Raw genomic sequence first — 19378 nt, 5'->3', positions numbered from 1 at the left:
ATTAAAGTTCAAAAATTAAAAAAAAAGAATCTATCTGTCAATGCAGAGGACATGGGTCCAGGGATTGGCCCGGGAAGATTCCAGATGCCAAGGAGCAACTAAACCCGTGCTTCACAACAAGAGAAGCCACTGCAATGAGAAGCCCGCACACCACATCCAAGAGTAGCTCCCTCTCACCGCAACCAGAGAAATTCTGCACGAAGCACCAAAGATCCAGCACAGCCAAAAATAAAATAAAAGTAAATAATTTCTTTTAAAAATGAAGGAAAAACACAGACATTTTCAAGTAAAACAAACTTTAGAGAATTTTTCAACAACAGAAATGCACTATAAGAATTGCCAAAAGAAATTCTTCAGAGTACAGAGAAATTATATCAGAGAGAGTACATTGCTTCAAGAAGGAATGAAGAACATTTGCAATTGTAATTGTGTGAGTAAATATAAATAACAACTTTCTCTTAGTTTCCTTAATATATACATGACTGTTTAGAGGAAAACTTACATAACATTTTCTCTGCCAGACTTATATATGAATAGAATACATAGGATAGCTATGACATAAAGGATTGGGGTGGTATATGGACTTCTACAGTTGCAAGGCTGCTACATTTCTCTAAAATGATACTACATTAGCTCTGCTGCTGCTGCTAAGTCGCTTCAGTCGTGTCTGACTCTATGCGACCCCATAGATGGCAGCCCACCAGGCTCCCCGGTCCCTCGGATTCTCCAGGCAAGAACACTGGAGTGGATTGCCATTTCCTTCTCCAGTGCATGAAAGTGAAAAGTGAAAGTGAAGTTGCTCAGTCGTGTCCGACTCTTCGAGACCCCATGGACTGCAGCCCACCAGGCTCCTCCGTCCATGGGATTTTCCAGGCAAGAGTACTGGAGTGGGTTGCCATTGCATTCTCCGACATTAGCTCTGAATATACTGTTAGAAGCTAAAGATGTGTATTTAATCCCTAAGTGAACTACTGAAAAAATAATGCAAATAGAGCTAAAAAGTGAATAAAGAAACGTAAATGAAATTCACTTAAAAATACTCAATAATCCAAAAGGAAGAGCAATGGGAGAAAACAAAAAGAGTGAACATAAAATCTTTAAATGGTAATATTGATTAAAAACATATCAGTAATTATACTAAATATTAATGAACTAGCCATATCAATTAAAAGGCAGAGGGGATCAGAACATATAAAAAGTAAAACACAATTATAGTCTAATAAGAAGAGAATCTCTTTAATTTACAAATACATGTATGTTAAAAGAGGATGGATAGAAACATACCATGTAAAGAATAAGCATAGAAAGGAGCAATCAAACTAGAAAAACAAACGATAAGAAAAAATATTACAAGATAAAAAGTGAGATGCCATAGAAATGAGCATGCTGTAGAGTTCTCATTCTGGGAAGATAGAGTAGATGTACTTTTCCTCGTTCCTTCTGCTAACTACAACTAAAACCACTAGAAGTGAGGCATAATACAAACATACAATTCTGAAAGATGGTGAGAAAACAAATCAACTAGATATTGTTGGGACCCAATGAACAGCACAATGATGGGTTCCCAGGTTGTTCTCTCTGCCCTGAAATTCCCAGATGTGAGCTGAAGCTAGCAACTTGAAAGTTCCAGTGGCCATAGGACCAACATACACATACATATCTACAAAGGCCTGATCTCTCTAGTCAAAGGACAAGGAAGAGGACAGGCTAGCATGAAGGGAAATTTAGGTAATATCTGGTCTACTCAAGCAAAAAAAACAGAAAAAAAAAATATGAGCCAGAGATTTTATCCCTACCAGGCAATAAAGAGCCTCCGTCCTCTCCCCTGTGGAATTCACACAGGCATCCTGGACTACTCCTCATCAGGCATCAAGAAAGTGGTGTCAGAGTAGGCCTACTGTAGACATTCACCACTGCCCATCAGTAATGAGGCAACCTCCCCCATAACCTGGTATTCTCAGATACCACATAAGGGGCACTAATGAGACACTCTACACATACATGCCAAGGTGGCATCATTGGAATCAAAACTCTTACCCACACCCAGAATAAATAGAAGGCTCTCCCTTGGTCAGGGGAAGCTAACTGAAGAACCTGGAATTCTACCATCACCTGGAGGCAGGGCCTCTCCTCTTTCCTTGGTGACAGCGTTAGAGAAAACCAGATATTCAAGCTCAATACTTATTTATGCCAGAAGGTTTACATAAAATTTTAAAAATCACATAAAATAATACCTAAAATATCCAGGTTTCAATTCCAATCACTCATCATCCCAAGAACCATGAAACCTCAATTTGAGTGAAAAAAATATAATCAACAGATGTTAAGAGATGTTAGAATTATTTTTTAAATATATTAAAGCAGTCATCATAAAAATACTTCAATAATGAATTGCAAATACATTTGAAACAAATGAAAAAAATTCACACACAAAAAAAAATACGTAAAGAACCATATGAAATTTTTAGAACTGAAAAGTAAAATAACCAAATTTTTTAAAAGCTCAACATGATGAAGGCAACGGTAGACTCTAAGAGATAGGAAAAACAACCTGATAACTTTAATAGAAAAATAGAAATTACCCAATCTGAACAACAGAGAAAAATAGACTGAAAATAAGTGAACAGAGCCTCAGAGACTTGTGGGGCCATAGTTAAAGATCTGAAATTCATGTCAAAGAACTGGAAAAGGAGAGAAAAAAAGGGGGCTGAGAAGTGCTTGAAAAATAATGGATGAAAACTCCCTATGTAACAAAACACATGAGCCAACAGATTAAAGAAGTAGAGCAAATCCCAAACAAGATAAACCTAACGAAACCCACACCAAGACAATCTTCTATAAAACTAAAGGCAGAAGAAAGGGAGGGAGGGAGGAGGGAAGGAGACGGAAGGAAGGAAGGAGAAAAGAAAAGGAGGAAGGTCTTGAAAGCAGCAAGGGAGAAATATTTCACCTATTAGGGAAAAAACCAATTTGAGTGATAAGAATTATTAATCAGAAAAAGTTAGAGGTCAAAAGGAACAGCACAATATTTTTTAACTGTTGGGGGGGGGGGGCGAGGGGAGAAACTCTCAGCCCAGAACCCTATATCCAGCAAAAATATCCTTTAGGAATGAAGACAAAATCAACACAGTCTCCATTTAAGGAAAACTAAGACAATTTGTCACCAGTATATCTGGAATAATGGCTGAAGTTCTCCAAACAGAAGGAAATGATAAAATAGGAAATCTTGGAAATCTAGAAGAAAGAAAAATGGAAGGAGTAAAAATAGGGATATATACAATAGATTTTCCTTCTCTAGAGTTTTCTGCCTCATGGATCCAGTATTTCACAGTTATATTTCACAATACTCAGATGTCAAAATTATAATTTTATTTTTTTAACTAACTTTACTTTCTAATTGCATGATTACCATGCTTACTGCCTAATATATCCAGTGTTACCATTTAGTCTGGTTCTTTGCAGACAGATTTGTTTCAATTCACTGCTTTATCCATCATTGCACCATCAGACTCTCTGGGTTCATGCCTGGGCCCTGCCTCCTCCCACTAGGTTTCAGGGAATCATGGAGGAGGGCATCTGCCCACTGAGCTTAGCTAGAGCCAACTGACATCCTGGGCCCTCTGGTCTGTGTCCCTGTGGCTTGCCCACAACTTCAGTTGTCAGTCCCTGCAGGACACCTGCATCTGATTCTGTTCCCTGTTCAGCCCCTGGCAACCTACTTCACTCTCACTGAGAATCAGCCATCATTTCCCAGAAGCCCCAGCAGAGTGACCCAAAGGGGCTTGGGATCCCGCCTCTACCAGGAAGCTGTGATGGTGTTCCCCTCCCTCACCACCTGCGAGGCCAGAGGACAGGCACCCAGGCCCACATGGAAGCCACAACACCGCTTCATCAACCTCTGGGTCTCAAGGCCTCCCATTCAAACAAGACAGGCAAGCCACTTCTGGCAATGAAATCCCTTCTCATTCCTTTCAAAAGCCATTATTACCACCACTACTGATCTGATACAATTTTCTGGCTGACATTTGCAGCAAAGGTCATCCAGTGAGCAGGCTGTCTTTGGTACCTCATCTCCTCGACTTTGCCCCTTGGATGACTCACCTAGACACCTGCAATTATCCCTTATCCCTGGCCCCTGTGTGAGGCCCACTGCAGATGCTCTTCCCTCCCCAGGCTGCTTGCTCTGCTCTCTGCAGGGAAAGCAGCCGGTCACAATCACCAATTCATCCCACCCACTCACTACACTGAACCCATGAGAAATGACTGCTTAAAACTCACAGACTGCTCGGAACTGGGAAGAAAGCCACTGGCTTTCCCTGGGACACACATCGTCTGTCTGTCCCTGCCTTCCTGCTCCCTGAATGCCAAATCTGGGCTAACTGGACCTCACCAGATCATTTGCTGATGAACAGCTGTGTCTGGAATCCTTGCTATAATATCTATCACTTCAGAGTTTTCTATGTAACAAATTCTTTCAGGTTTTACTATATTTACACACCTACACTGACAGAAGAAGGCAATAGCACCCCACTCCAGTACTCTTGCCTGGAAAATCCCATGGACAGAGGAGCCTGGTAGGCTGCAGTCCATGGGGTCTCTAAGAGTCTGACACGACTAAGCGACTTCACTTTCACTTTTCACTTTCATGCATTGGGGAAGGAAATGACAACCCACTCCAGTGTTCTTGCCTGGAGAATCCCAGGGATGGAGGCCCCTGGTGGGTTGCCGTCTATGGGGTCGCACAGAGTCGGACACGACTGAAGCGACTTAGCAGCAGCAGCATGCTGACAGAGGAGAAACTATTTTACAGGGTAAGAAACTGCATTTACCTTACAGATGAGAATATTGAAGCTCAGGGAACCGTTGCTGAGTGCGCGAGGGCTTAGGGTTGGCGGGCGACAGGTGTGGAGTCCTGTCGTCCAGCCCAGGTCTCCTCTCAGTGGCATTTGGACCCCAGGGAGACCAGCTTTCCCTGGATCGCCTTTTTGCTATTGTTTTCTTTTTTTCCTATAAATTCAAGGGAGTATATTCAATCTTTGACCTTCTTTGTCACATTTTAAAAAACTGTGTTCTCCTCACCCAGGAACTTGGCATAGGGGAGGGGGACAGGCAGGAATACTACTCTCCTGTCTGGTGTACTCACTTGCTCACGTATTTCCTGTGAAAGAAAGGTTTCTACCACTTTAAGGACGGGGTGGGGGTGCGGGGAAGGCAAGGATAGTCGGCGTGAAAGAAAACAGGTGATTCAGGATCTTCTTAATCAATGTTTTCTACATCTCTAACTTCAAAGTCTGAGGAGAAGGAGAAGGAGGAGTAGTTTAGTCTAAGTCGTTTCCGACTCTTGCGACCCCACAGACTGTAGCCCGCCAGGCTCCTCTGTCCATGGGATTCTCCAGGCAAGAATACGGGAGTGGCTTGTCATTTTCTCCGCCAGGGCATCTTCCCGACCCCGGAATCGAACCCGGTTCTCCTGCATTGCAGGCAGATTCTTTACCCAGTATAAGCTAAAAGTCTGAGAGTGAACCAATAATAATAACAAAGAGTTGCCTAAAAATCAGTGCTTTGGCACCTCTCTCTCGTTCTCCATTTTCAACTCTAGCAGAGAACACAGAAAGCAAGAAACAAGCGGAGCAGAGAAGCAAGCGCTCAGTACATAGCTGGTGAGTCACCGCGGTGAAAACAACTTAGTTCATCCGCACTGGTAGAAAGCTCCCAGCCGCCTCATCTTACCTTCAGGTGTCCAAACGTATCAAGCATGTTTCCGGATGAAACCAACCCAGAAGTCTTTAAGTAAACATCAAAAAAGCCAGAAAATAGTACTTCTCTGAGTATTTCCGGGCTCTTTCCGGGAACAACCGGCTGCTCGTCAGGCGAGTGGGAGGCGCCTCGGGGGGCCCGGCCAGGCGCTGGCGCTTGATCACCTGGGTCCAGGCGCACCGGTGCGCACCCCCAACCGGGGTGTCTGCGCTGGGCCCAAGTCCCAAGAACAGGACGCGTGGCTTTGGTGGGCCGCTCTGCCGCCTCCTTTCCCTGCGGCACTGGCACCAGCTAGGGAGGTAGAGTGGGAGGCCGCAGGAAGACAGACACCAGCCGCGCTAGCAGCATCTCTGTCCCTCGACGCCTCCACCATCCTTCACGTCTGTGGAGCAACTCGGGGGCGGTTTTCTACACAGAGGAGCCTCAGAACTTCACGTCAGAGCCACGTGGGGAGCAGACACGTGCACACCCCCCTCAACTCACCTGCCGCACCCAAGCAGGTCATTCTGGAACCCAGCCTTCCAATCCAGTGCCTCCATCACACCCTGGGACTTGGAGTCTTTCCCTGGTTCCTCAGCGTTTGGCATCTGAGAAGAGAAGAAAGAGGTTCTGAGAAGAGAAGAAAGAGGTTCTGAGAAGTAAGCTTGTAGGTAACCTGCCCACATGTCACTGGCTATACAGGACACATGGCTGCTTCCACATGCAGAGGAAGCTAGAAAAGTGTGTCCAACAGGGAATGGGGGCAGCTTGGGCAGCACCTACCGGTTCTACAAAGAGGTGTGGACAGCAGTGTGGGTGCTGATGTGAGTGTAGATGGGGGTGCAGGAAGGGGTGTGGATGTAGGCGTGGTACAGGCCAGATGGCTGGGACATGCCTGTGTAGTGTGGGAACACTGTAGGTGCAGGCATGAATATGCTTATGGGGGTGTGTAAGGTAGATTCTTTCCATAAAAAATGATTCATAGCCTTCATTCCTTTTTATCTAAAATATCTTGAGTGTTTTTCTAAGTCATTAAATGCTTCAAAAAGCAAATACTGTAATAACATGTAGTGAAAACATGTACAGAGTCTCCCTCTTAAATAGGAAAGGAAAAAGTGCTAGTCTGTTAGTCCCCTCTGACTCTTTGCGACCCTATGGACTATAGCCCACCAGGCTCCTCTGTCCATGGGATTCTCCAGGCAAGTGGAATGGGTGGCTGTTCCCTTCCTCAGGGGATCTTCCCAACCCAGAGATTGAACCTGGGTCTCCATCATTGCAGGCAGATTCTTTACCTCCTGAGCCACTAGGAAACAGGAGAAGATCCTACTTGTTCAAGGCCTAAGGTTCCCCCTACCTGGCCTGCCCAACCCAGGGATCATGATGGTGGCACTAATGTTGGTGAGGTCCTCCTGGGCCACAGATTTAACCGACCTGACTCAGAATTTATGAGGTCAGCAAGAAGATTGGGGCTTCCCAATCTTCAGCAGTAAAGAACCTGCCTGCCAATGCAGGAGATGCAGGAGAGGTGGGTTCAATCCCTGGATCTGGAAAATCCCCTGGAGAAGAAATGGCAACCCACTCCAGGATTTTTGCCTGGAAAATCCCATGGGCTACATACAGCCCATGGGGTCACAAAGAGTCGGACACAACTGAGCATTCAAGTACAAGAAGATTACTTTAACAGAAAATAATCCTAGGAAACACTCTGAGGATGTACAGGTCTCTACCAGGCAGGGAGGGTGGGACGTGGATGTCCCAAGGAAGCAAAAGCCTGGAGGCCAGGGACAGAAAATACAATTCTAGCCCAGGACCAAGAGCCCAAAGTCCAGGGACAGAGGGACATGACCGAGAGGGGAGAGGCGGCACCATGAACTGCCACGGAATCCGGGTGAGGATTTCTGGGGTACATGGGGAGGTTTCTGGGACCTGCTGGTGTTCTCCTGTGGGGTGAGCCGTTTGGAGGCAGGAAAGCGAGAAATGCCAGAGCCAGTTTGTTACCAGTGGGGGTGAACGAGGAGTGGAAGCACATCCTGGACCACTATCTCTGCAGACACGAGGCCGCAGCCTGACTCCCCACTGCAGCCAGCCAGTCCCCTACGTCCACTTGGTGGGTGGCTGTGAATTTTCCAAAGCGCCTCTCCCACCCCAAGTATCCCCAAGGGGGCCACCAGGACCCGCACCACCGGCCCCCTCTCCCACACTCAGCCTCAAGCTCTAAGGACGAAGGAGGAGAGACACAAGTGCAAGAGAACAGGGCAAGCATTTGTCAGAGGAGACCAGGAGCTCCTTCGTCAACTTCCAACCCAGGGTCCCAGGGCAGCCCTCCCCCTTCCCAGTGTACCTGCTGCCTGGTTCTGCCCTTGGCCGCCACCCATCCCATGCCTGCTTCAGCTTTTTATATCTCTCTCTGGGCTTCTGCCTCCTTTTGGGTAAGAATGGTAATGTTTAACTCTTATTTAAGGTGATTGGGGATTTAAAAAAAGACAATCCTTTAAAATACAAACAGCACTGCCATTTGCACTCAAAGTATTTTTGAGCAACTTTGGAGCACTGAGGCCTCCAAAGAACTCCGCTGGGGTTTACTTTAGCTCCTTGACCGGCTGGTCAGAGGGTGGGATGGAAAGTGGAACTGTAATTCTGAGACATGTTCACTGCCACCTGCAGGCAGAAAGAAAAGTCTGACTTTAGAAGGGCCACTAACCGCTGAACCTATGTGAGGGGGGACACCTCAGGGACCCTGCCCTCTCCTCTGCCCTGGGCTATGGTCTTTGAACTGACCATGGTTTTGCTCACTCTAGTCAGGAGTAAAGACAAGAAAAAGACAGTAAAAACAGAACCATAATCAAGGTGCCAGGGTGAGGCAAGGTTTCTGCCCCCCTTCATGGTGGCAAAACTCTCATCCAGGGAATGGCCATGCGCTTGTGCTAGAATCATAGTTGGGCAATGTCATGCCTTTCTGCTTTGCACAGGAAGCTAGTCCTGCTAGCCCCAAATGCAGCTCGAATCAATTTCTCATTCAAGTATCTATCTCCATTTCTTCCTGAAAATCCATGGAAATGACCACCAAAAGTATAAAGGGGAAGGAATTCACAAAGGTACTGAGAACAGGTTGGGAGAGGATGTTTCTGTAAGGTCTGCTTTCTACCCTGTCGTTTCCAGTGATTGTGTCCAGTTCTGCCCACGTGGTCAGGGCTGCTGTAGAGTGAAGCAAAGAAGCCCCTTGTGGACAAGGCTCCCTCCGTGAATCACACCCTCCACTCCAATGCACACGTGACTACCAAGGACAAAGCCCACATGTGGAAAACACAGTTGTCTTTTCCTTAGAACTAGAAAGTTCATTTGTTCTCCTAGTGAGCCCAGGACGCAAGGAAAAAAGGAAGGGAGGGTGAATAAGGGAAGGGACAGATGCAGGACGTTGGAATCTAAAAGGTCTCCGGAAAAGGACAGTTAAGAGTTGCTCCCAATCAGAGGCCAGACAGTGAAAGTCGCTCAGTCATGTCCAACTCTTTCTAAGCCCATGGGCCATACAGTCCATGGAATACTCCAAGCCAGTATACTGGAGTGGGTAGCCGTTCCCTTCTCCAGGGGATCTTCCAAACTAGGGATCAAACCCAGGTCTCCTGCACTGCAGGCGGATTCTTTACTGTCTGAGCCCCCAGGGAAGCCCAGAAGCCATAAACCTTGCCAAAATCTCAAGGAACCTATGGTGGGCAATAGGAGCAATAATGGCAAACTGGAATTCGTGTCCCTCTATGTAAATCTTGGTAGTTAGTTGGTAGACAGACAGCCCCCTCCTTCAGCCTGACTTCCTGCTCACACCTAGTTCAGGCCCTCGGGCCTGCACCCACCCAACTGTGACAGCCTCCTCCCCTCTGCCCCACTGCCCCTGGCTGTCACTTGAATTTGTCAAACTCATTGACAAACCATGTGTTTTTAAAGAGAGAAGAGAAAGAAAAACTTTCAGTGTCTCCCTAGGAAGACAAGTGTAAAACAGATTCTTCCTGGTCCTCAAGCCCCACATCCCCCTCTATAATTTCTAGCACACTTGAGTGGCTTTCCACTTCTACCCCAACTTATTTCCTCGGCTCTTTTTTCTTCTTAGTCGCTCAGTGGTGTCCGACTCTTTTCGACCCCATGGATTGTAAGCCATCAAGCTCCTCTGTCCACGGGATTTCCCAGGCAAGAATACTGGAGTGGGTTGCCATTTCCTTCTCCATGGAATCTTCCCAACAGGGATCGAACCTGGGTCTCCTGCATGGCAGGCAGACTCTACCACCTGAGCCACCAGGGAAGCCCCTCGGCTCTAGTCAGGCTGCTTCACCACAAACCCAAGTAGCTCCCCATCCCTTGCCCCCTCTCCTCCACAGCGGTGCAGACCCGCCCCATCCTGCAAGGCCTTACAGAACATGCCTGCGCACAGATCACCTCCCCTGACTTTACCAGCTCTCGTGTTTCCTCCCTCAATTGTTACACAACAGAAGGTGGAAGGACGCTAACCCTCGGGGGCTCTTCCAGCCTCGGCCCTCGTGTGCCCGAAGGCCCTACACCTACCTATGGGAGTCAGTCCTGCCAAGGGGAGAGCACAGCCTGGCCCCACAGACGGATGTGTTTCCACACAGCACCCTGCGGATCCCGGGTGCCAGCCCACTTCTGACACAACACGCCTGGGGGCAGCCTCTGAGCCGAGATGGCACCCCTCCCGTGTCACACACTAGCTGGAACTCCAGCTGTCCTTTCTAGAAAGTCACACAGAACTCAGACACATTTGACTTACTAGAGTGTGCACTTACGACTCAGGAGCAGCAGCTGGAAGAGACGAGGAGGGCAAGGTGTGTGGGAGGCGGGGGGAGCTCCCATGCCCTCCAGGTGCCGCCACGTCTCCAGGTGTTCTCCATCCCAGAAGCTCTCGGAACCCTGTCCGTTAGGGGGGTTATAGAGGCTCCCAACACAGGAGTGACTGATTTAAACCTTGGCCCTCAGCCGCTGATTTCCGCTCTCTGACGGTGGGAGATGGGGTAGGGATGGGACTGAAAGTCCTAACCTCTAACCTGTGACTGATTCCTGTTAGGTGATTCCAGCTCCTTTAAAGGGCATTTCAAAGGTCCTCTCATCAACATAACAAAAGACACCTTAATAAATTAGTAAATTTATCTTAGTAAATTTAGTAAATAATCTTAGTAAATTCCGAGAGTTCCAAGAGCCCTGTGCCTGGAATGGTGACAAAAAACCAGATATATATTTTCTGTTGTACATCACAGTATAACTTTGTGCTACACAAGTTCATTTGTAGTTACACGGAGTGCACTTGCCCTCGCAAGTGCCTGTTAGAGTGGTTCTTGCCCTGTCAGCTTCTGGAGGACAAGGCACTGATCAGCCACACTCCTGGCCTCGTGAGAGGTACTGCTTGCCCCCGTTCAGCTCACCCCTTCCAGGGCCATAGTAGGGTTGGTTTCTCCAGCTCACTTTGATGTTGGGTCATGGTGAACGTGTGATCGGAAGTAGGAACTCACACGTGTGATTCAGGACGAGGCTTCTATCGGTCCTGTGTCCCAAGCAGCTAGGAGGCTACTTGCTAATCTGTGCTCAATACATGACATGATGAAAATTAAACCTTTGTTCAGATGCTGAGACTTGGGAGCTGTTTCTTCTACAGAATAACCTTGGTTCTCTAAGTGGGAATCTTTGACCAATAGCATCTAAGAGGTTCTTCAAAAGGTGAAATCTCAGTTCCTGCTCCAGGCCCACCAGATGAGTATGGAAATTGTTACTTCAAAGTAGCTGAATCAAAACCAAAAATGGATGCTCAGAGAGCATGGAGGACAGTACCTGTAATGTGGAAGAAGAGAGCTTGGCTGATGGATAATCTACTACAGTTGGCTGCATCTGATGAGATCCTCCAAGGAGATGAGCTATGGAGACAGTGACCTGAATACCAGCAGGAGTGAAAGGGACTCAAGATGGGAGCACAATAATGTGATTGCACCTAACACCCCATAACTGCCGACCTAAAAATAGTTAAGATGATAGGTTTTATGTCATGTGTATTTTACCACAAGTGTATAAATAAACAAATATGACTCATCAATGATGCATCTAAAACCATCTTTAAAAAAATGTTTTTCAGGAGAATCCGGAGTCAGGGGCTTGAGAATGGGGAGATAAAGCTCTTTGGACTCAATAAGTAAAAGTAAGCAAGTTGAATAAGTAGATCAGTTAAATCTCAGATCTGGCACAGGATTAAATCAAGGGGGTGGCTTTCACCACCATCACAAATCCTCTGAGTGGTTCCAAGGAAGCTGTCAGTGTAAAGTCCTCAGAGTTTGTCAGAAAGATCCAGTAAGTCTTTCAGCTGGGCAAAATGGTTCAGGAAAAAGAAATTAAAAGCATGACTCCCTCTGAGTCGGAGAGACTCAAGCATACATATTTAAGATGAGAGCAAGAACAAGTCTTAGGAGCAAAAAGGAGAGATGTACAGCAAGCCTGGGAAATAAACAGGCCAAGGTGGGTCCTGAACAACAGGGTTGCACTGGCCATAGGCTGCCGCTGAGCCCTGGGTGGGTGAGGCCAAGTCTCCTACTCACTGCTCCTGGAAGGGGTTCATGTCTGTGTGGCCCCTCTGCCACCATCATTACCTTGGGAAAAATATCAGATAAGGTGGCCTTTCAGTTTATTGGTCTCCAGATCAAGAGGAGCCACATCTGAGCCTGATGTAGAGACTACCTACACACACCCGCCACCCACCTGTGAGAACTCAGCCACAGCCCTCGTTCCACAGCGCACACAATCCGTGCCTCCTGAATTCACATTTAGTTGTAGGTAGCACCTTGGGCTTTGCACACTGCTTCCACACGTCTTGAGATAAGTCATGTCCCCCAAACTGTAATGGCAGAGATCCCTGAATGGCACTTTCTCTACCCCCCTACTGAGAATAGATAATAACACCAAAATACTTCCTGAAAGACAGAATTCTGGACAGCATATAATGTCACGTGTACAATTTTTTTCTTTTTTTTTTCACGTGTACAATTTTATTACCAGAGTTAAATCATTTTGAACTGATAAATGACCATCCTATAGGTGATAAATACCATCACACCTCATCAGTGAACATCCCTCCTCATTTTGCAGCAGCTGCTGACAAACAGAAGACCCAAAACCCTCTGATTATCAGAAGTCAGAATGGCCAGTTAAAACGGGTGGTCTGGATCTTCCGTTTTATTAACCTTTTTTTGGACACATGTTTTTACACCAAATAAAGTTGCTACAAAGGCAGGAATAGTTAATATACAATAGCGTACAACAGTTCTGTGGATTTTTTTTGGTCTGGGGGCTGTGGGCTGGGATTCCAGGCTCATTTACAGATATTTACTGAGTCTCTGCATTCCGGTTACTTCTTCCAAGTGAAGACTCATCAGAACATTTGGCTATTTCTGCACTACTTATACAGAGATTACAAGACCTTTGAGCATTTCCTCAAGGACCTTTGTAGAGAAGATCAGACCTTGTCTGCAGCCAGTAACCACCCAGAGCAGCGAATCAGCCTGATGAGAGTTGAGTCCCCAGAAGAGCCACAGGGCAAACCACAAGGGCTGAAGTGTGATCTGCCTATGGGATCGCGGCCCTGATGACCTCAGTTAGCACTCCAAGAGTGCTGGCGGGCTAAGTACACATTTGGTTAGCAACAATGACAAACAACAGCCGAGCACCAGAAACTGCTGTGGCAAGAGGGCCCCCGAGGTGAGTTGGGCAGCGAGAAGCCCATGTTCCTGGAGCCAGGGATCCTGACACGACCCACATAACTCGGACTGGTGGTTCCCAGCACAGTCATGCAGAACTCACTCATGCCCATGGGTACACATGGGAATGTCAGCTAAAAGGACAGGATGCATTTGAAGGGTTAGTTGCCTCCTCAAACCTCAACTGTCAATAACCTGCTAATTTGCCCTTTCCAGAAGATTTGTGTGTTTTATGCACTTTCCTGCTTGAGCCAGCACCATTTTTCTCTGGACTCTGAGCTGCTGAGTGGGGGTCATGTCTATAGGTTTTGCTTGTGCCTGGCGCCCAGGGAGGTCTTCTGGTCAATAGACCCTCACACTCACCATCTAATGACCCTGGTGGGCCACTGCTTGTTTACATATATTCCTTCATTGGGGGCAGTCTAGACATGAATATTCACAACGAAAGAGAAGCTATTAACATCAAAGACAAGAGAATGGAATTCAGAGCCATAAGAACCAAGCCCTTCAGATGAGAGCCCTGGGACACAGAGGTTAGAGCCATGCCCAAGGCCCATACCTGCTCCATGGCCAGGCAGGCCTCCTGGCTTCCACGCCACTGCTTTGACAGCCCTCTGCATCCTCTCCTAGCACCACCCATCTGCAACCTTCCTTTAAAATAAATAGACAATCTCTAGGGTGCTTTCCAAGTTTCAAGTGTTCTCATGCTTTCTCATGCCTGCCCTGTGGGCTCAGCACAGATGCAACCTGAAATGAGATGTAATATTAAGGAAACACTGCCCATTAGGGGCAGAGTCAGGACTGAACTCTACTTTCCCAGTCCATTCTGCACTGGAAAAGATTTGACTTAGGGGGCTAGCGCTGGGTACCTTGACTTCTGGAGTCAGACTGCAAACTGCAGACTGTACAGTGACAGGGCTTCAGACTCCAAGACAGACCCCATCAGAGAAGGTCAAAGATAGCTTGCCTGCAGGTTTTGTTCATGGCAGGTACCTGGGGGGGCCCCCCATGCCCCCAAAACGCTCACTTGGAAACTCTGGACTGAGTCAGAATAAGACAGTAAGAAAGAGTCACAAAGATGTTCATGCCATGTAAGGGAAAGTTTGTGGCAAGAGGTTTTCTGTCCAGACAGAAATGTTTTGCATTAGTGCAAAAACATGACTGACAGAAATATAATTAAAGAAATGTCATCCCTGTACAATCATGGACACAAGCCATGAAACCAGGAGTTCAGGAAAGGAGAGCTGTGGAAAATTCACACAGCAAATAGACAGGAGATTTCAAATGGAAAGAATCTAATCACTCTACTCTGCCCCGAAAAGCATGCCGAACTCCCAGGGGCATCACAGAAATTTAGGGAACTGCTTCTGGGACAGAAAGTGATCACACACCGTGGTGTGTTCACAGCTTTTCTCCCAGGTCCAGTCACGCTCATCATGCTTAGACTTGCTCACTGAGTGTCACCTCCCCTGAGCACACACGCAGAAGATGGAGGGTGCTGGGGACCCCAGAAGTGGGTGGGTGCGGGAGAAAGTGCAGGAGGAAAGCAGGCAGTAAGAAACTGTCACGGGCATTCTCAAGGCAGAGAAGTGGCACGTGCACCTTTGACCCAACGACTGCCGGTCGGGGAAAAGCTGCCTCTTAGACACAGATTCAAGGTGGAGAAAGGATGAAGGGAATGCATGGTGTAATTTCCAGTTCTGACTCTTCCTAATCCACCTTGTCATAAGAGCGATGAAGGAGAGAAGAGCTGCAGAGAGAAGGACTTTTAGTTTAGTACCTACTCGGGAACCTACAGGGGGTTCTGAAGCCCTGAAAACAAATAATCTCCTTAAAGGTCTTCCGCATCTCTTGACTGCGGAAGGCATATATCAGAGGGTCAATCACAGAGTTGCACATGATGAGGATGAGGTACATGTTGAAGTGAGACATGAAGCAAGAGCAGTAGAGGTTCTGAGGACACGAAATCATCAGGATGAGGTGGAGGAAGAAGGGGGCCCAGCACACGATGAAGACGCCCAGCAGCATGGCCAGGGTGACGGCGCCCTTCACGCCAGTCCTCTGCCGCACAGAGCTGTGCCCGGGCAGGGCAGCGATGCGCCGGACGTGGGTTCGAGCCAGGAGGAACATGTGGGTGTACAGAGACGCCATGAGGAGCAGCATGGTGAGGAACATGGCGATGAGGCAGACGATCACGTATGTGGACTCGTAGTACACGATGAAGATGGTGCCGCAGCTGGTGCAGAAGGCCCAGATGCCAGCAATGATGGCCCCTGAGCGCCGCCCCGTCATGATGCGCTGGTAGCTCAGGGCATAGAAGATGGTGACATAGCGGTCCACAGCGATCGCCAGCAGGCTGCACATGGAGGCCACCACGGAGATGCAGATCATGGAGTCGAACACGTTGTCCAGGTGCCGCACAGAGGCATCGGCCATCACCAGATGCTTGTTGGTGAGCAGGTAGATGGTGATGGTCTCCCAGGAGTTGGACAAACTCACCAGCATGTCGGCCACTGCCAAACTGCCCACGAAGAAGTACATGGGAGTGTGCAGGTTCCGGTTCCTCACGATGGCCCCGATGACCAGGATGTTCTCCAGCAGGCTGATGAGGCCCAGGGCCAGGAACACCTCCACCGCGATGCCCATGTCCTCACATGGCGAGGATGCATTCCGGACACTCAGTCCCGAGAGGTTGCCTTCCGTGGCGTTCAGCCCAAGATCCAAGAAGTGCAGGTGGAATGAGGAGTTCATCGCTCCTCTTCTGAGCAGCAGATCACTGTAAAACAGGTTTTAATTCATGATCCAGAGGGGTTAGCAGTCTATAGAAGTACATGCATGTGGAGAGCAACCACACTGTGAGCAACGTGCCCTGTGTGCCTGGGTCCTGGATCCCGGAATAGAGTCCCTCTGATGTGAAGGCCCCTCTGCCCTTCTCCCCTCCTTCCACAGACCTCCTAGCAGAGTCATCAGACACCTCAGCATGCACAAGACACTTTCAGTCTTATTCTTGTCATCTTGGTGTCCATGCTTACTCTCAAAAGTGGCCCAGTTCACAACCTGCAGAACCTCTCCAGTCTCCTGGTTCCATACACATGGTGACTGCCCCAGTTTTCCTGAGTGGACTCTGAGTCCCGAAGGACCTGCAGGTCTCAAGAGAGGCAGACAGGTACCTCCTGTTCATCCTGAAGCCCCGAGGATTCATCCCTACAGTTGTCACTAAGATTGTAACCACGGTGATCGACTAACTTGAGCATAATCACAAATAAAAGTTACCACCTTCAATTCATAAGTTTAGGTTACATATACACACTAAAATTGAAGCCCTCAATTAAAATTTCCCTAAATTCTGTGTTTGAAATTCCATGGAGTCAGATTAACAGACAGTTGTATAAGTTTCGCAGAAATGAAGTACAAACAAATGAGGTATTTAGATTTACCAAGAACTAGAGCAAGATACTTTTCTCCTCTGTTGCCCAATTCCTCTCCCATGATTTATGTTCAAAACTCTCTTTGCCCTCAAACTCAGAGCATATCTAGGGAGAGGGTCACAATTTCTGTCATTACCTCCATCGTCAAGAGTCACTGTGTGTTATTTGTCTAGTTCGGTTTCAGGGATAACGGCCACCACACTGACGTTCCCAGCCAGCTCTTTTCCACATGCAGGTCAGGCACGGTTTGCATCCATTCAAGCCAACTTGAAGCGAATAGAAAGCGTGGCTATTTACCCGTCTCCCTTGTCGCCCTGGTGCGGCTCCTCTTGCACAGCAGCCGTCAGGCTGCACTCCGGACGGGAGCTTGGCCTGGTCAGCGGGGAGAAGTGCCATCCCCGCAGGATGAGGACTGGGTGGCAGAGGCGCTGCAGCCTCCCTGCGGCTCGTCCTTTATGCAGCTTCGCAGAACCGCCTCCTGCCCGCCGCCACCCCTTCTGTCCCCGCTCTCCAGTCACGGCCTGAGGTACCACCTAGTGGTCAGAGCAGGGCCCTTCCTCTCCTGGCCGACACCTGCACCTTCTGTTTGTGGAAAATCCTTCCCCCAAAGTGTGTTCAAATGCATTCTCCAGCAGGTTGTTCTTTCTGACTCTGCTTCTTGTCTCTTCCTCTTTGAACTATGGAAATATTATGGGATCCTGTGACAGCCCAAGACACCAGTCACTGGTCCCCTGATGGCTGTTCTCTGGAACTGACTGTGGCGACCCTCAGCTGTGAGCCTGATCCACCCCTTGTGGGACCAAGATTAGCCCTTTGGCAAGGACTCTGCCAGGTCAGGTCCAAGACAACAAATGTAATTTTGTTGTTGTTCAGTCACCAGGTTGTGTCCGACTCTTCACAACCCCATGAACTGTAGCACACCAGGCTTCCCTTTTCCTCACCATATCCTGAAGTTTGCCCAAGTTCATGTCTGTTGCATTGGTGACGCCATCCAACCATCTCATCCTCTTTGTTACTCAAGTAAAAAGGGAAAAGAGACTTTCCTTTGGCTGAACATCCTGGCCTTGGTCAAGAACTTCTGGATCTCCCATTTCTCTGGGACTTAGAACACTGACCTGCAGCCCTGCTGGACCAGGCCTGATAGAAATGCCCAGGGCTGCTCTGCTGTCAGAGGTGTGACCAGATGGCCTTTCCAACCAAGTCGTTGGAACCAACACACTGGTGTCCTAGGGCTGTGCCAAGGGTTGCAGGATGGAATGGTAAGAATGGTGCTATGTACACACAAAGGGACGGTTGACAGAAAACGGATGATTCAAACCTCCCTTACTTGTTTCTCATGCTCCATCAGCTTGGGCTCTACAGAAGAATCTGGCTTCCCAGTAAAGTGGTAAAAGTGGAGACTTCTGTTAAAGATCATTAACCATCCAGATGACACAGCACAGCCGCCATGGTGCAGCCCTCCCAACTTGCGGGCTGGTGACTGTGTGTGTGCTGTACATGAATTGGCTTCCCCGATGTCTCAGGTGGTAAAGAGACTGCCTGCAATGCAGGAAACACAGGAGATGTGGGTTTGATTCCTGGGTTGGGAAGATCCCCTGGAGAAGGAAATGGCAACCCACTTCAGTATTCTTGCCTGGAAAATCCCATGGACAGTGGAGCCTGGCAGGCTACATACAGTCCATGGGTCACAATGGGTCAGACACGACTGAGTGAATAACACACATACATGAATTACCTTCATCATAACAGGAGCCCTAGGAAGTGGATCCTCCCATCACCCCATTTCACAAAGCAGCAAACCCAAGGTCCCAGGGCTGGAAAGGAGCACAGTTGGGGCTCAAACTGACTGGGCATGAAACTGCCACCAGAGGGGCCCTTGTAGTCATGGGACTCACTCTTCACCAGCCCCGGTTGTCACTGGTTTCCTACTGTTTTAATGCTGCTAAATTTGGTATGTGGCGTTCTTGTTTTGTTCCGTCTTTATCAGGTTTCGGTATTCAGGTTACCCTGGCTTGGTTAAGTAAACTGGGAACAGATTTCAATTATTTCCTATTCTGAGCCAGTTTGAATGAGGTGGGACTTACCATTTTCTTGCAGGAGAGAGATCCCATCGATGCCAACAGGGCTGAGTGTGGCTGTCGTTTACAACACTGTACTGTATACTTGAAAGTTGTTAAGAGGGTAAGATCTTCAGTGTTATCAAAAGGCAATTAAATGACTTGATGGATGTGTTAATACTTTTCTATGGTCATCATTTTGCAATATCTACACGTATCAAATCATCACCTTGTATGCTTTAAGTCTACGTAAGTCATGTGACAATAATACTTGAGTAAAGCTGGGGAAGCAAAGACTGATGCTGTGAGCCATGAAGATGGATGCATGCTGCCTAGACCCCTTCAAGGGAGGCCATGCTGCCCAGCTGCAGAGGTGGTCAACAGTCTGTGCCGTGTCGTTCCCTCCATTGTGCCTGCCAGA

The 19378-nt window shown here is 47.9% G+C and overlaps 1 protein-coding gene across 1 annotated transcript; it reads right to left on the bottom strand.

Moving 5' to 3' along the window:
* Positions 1 to 12848: 12848 nt before the first annotated feature.
* Positions 12849 to 16351, bottom strand: MC5R (melanocortin 5 receptor). The gene has a single exon (XM_065935159.1). It carries the CDS (start codon positions 16221 to 16223, stop codon positions 15246 to 15248), a length of 978 nt encoding a protein of 325 aa, XP_065791231.1. The 5' UTR covers positions 16224 to 16351; the 3' UTR covers positions 12849 to 15245.
* Between the last annotated feature and the right edge of the window lie 3027 nt (positions 16352 to 19378).

This window comes from Muntiacus reevesi, chromosome 4 (assembly GCF_963930625.1).
Source record: "Muntiacus reevesi chromosome 4, mMunRee1.1, whole genome shotgun sequence".
In the NCBI taxonomy this organism is placed as follows: Eukaryota; Metazoa; Chordata; class Mammalia; order Artiodactyla; family Cervidae; genus Muntiacus; species Muntiacus reevesi.
Note: the sequence above shows the minus strand (reverse complement) of the source record. Positions and strands in the feature narration are given on the sequence as shown.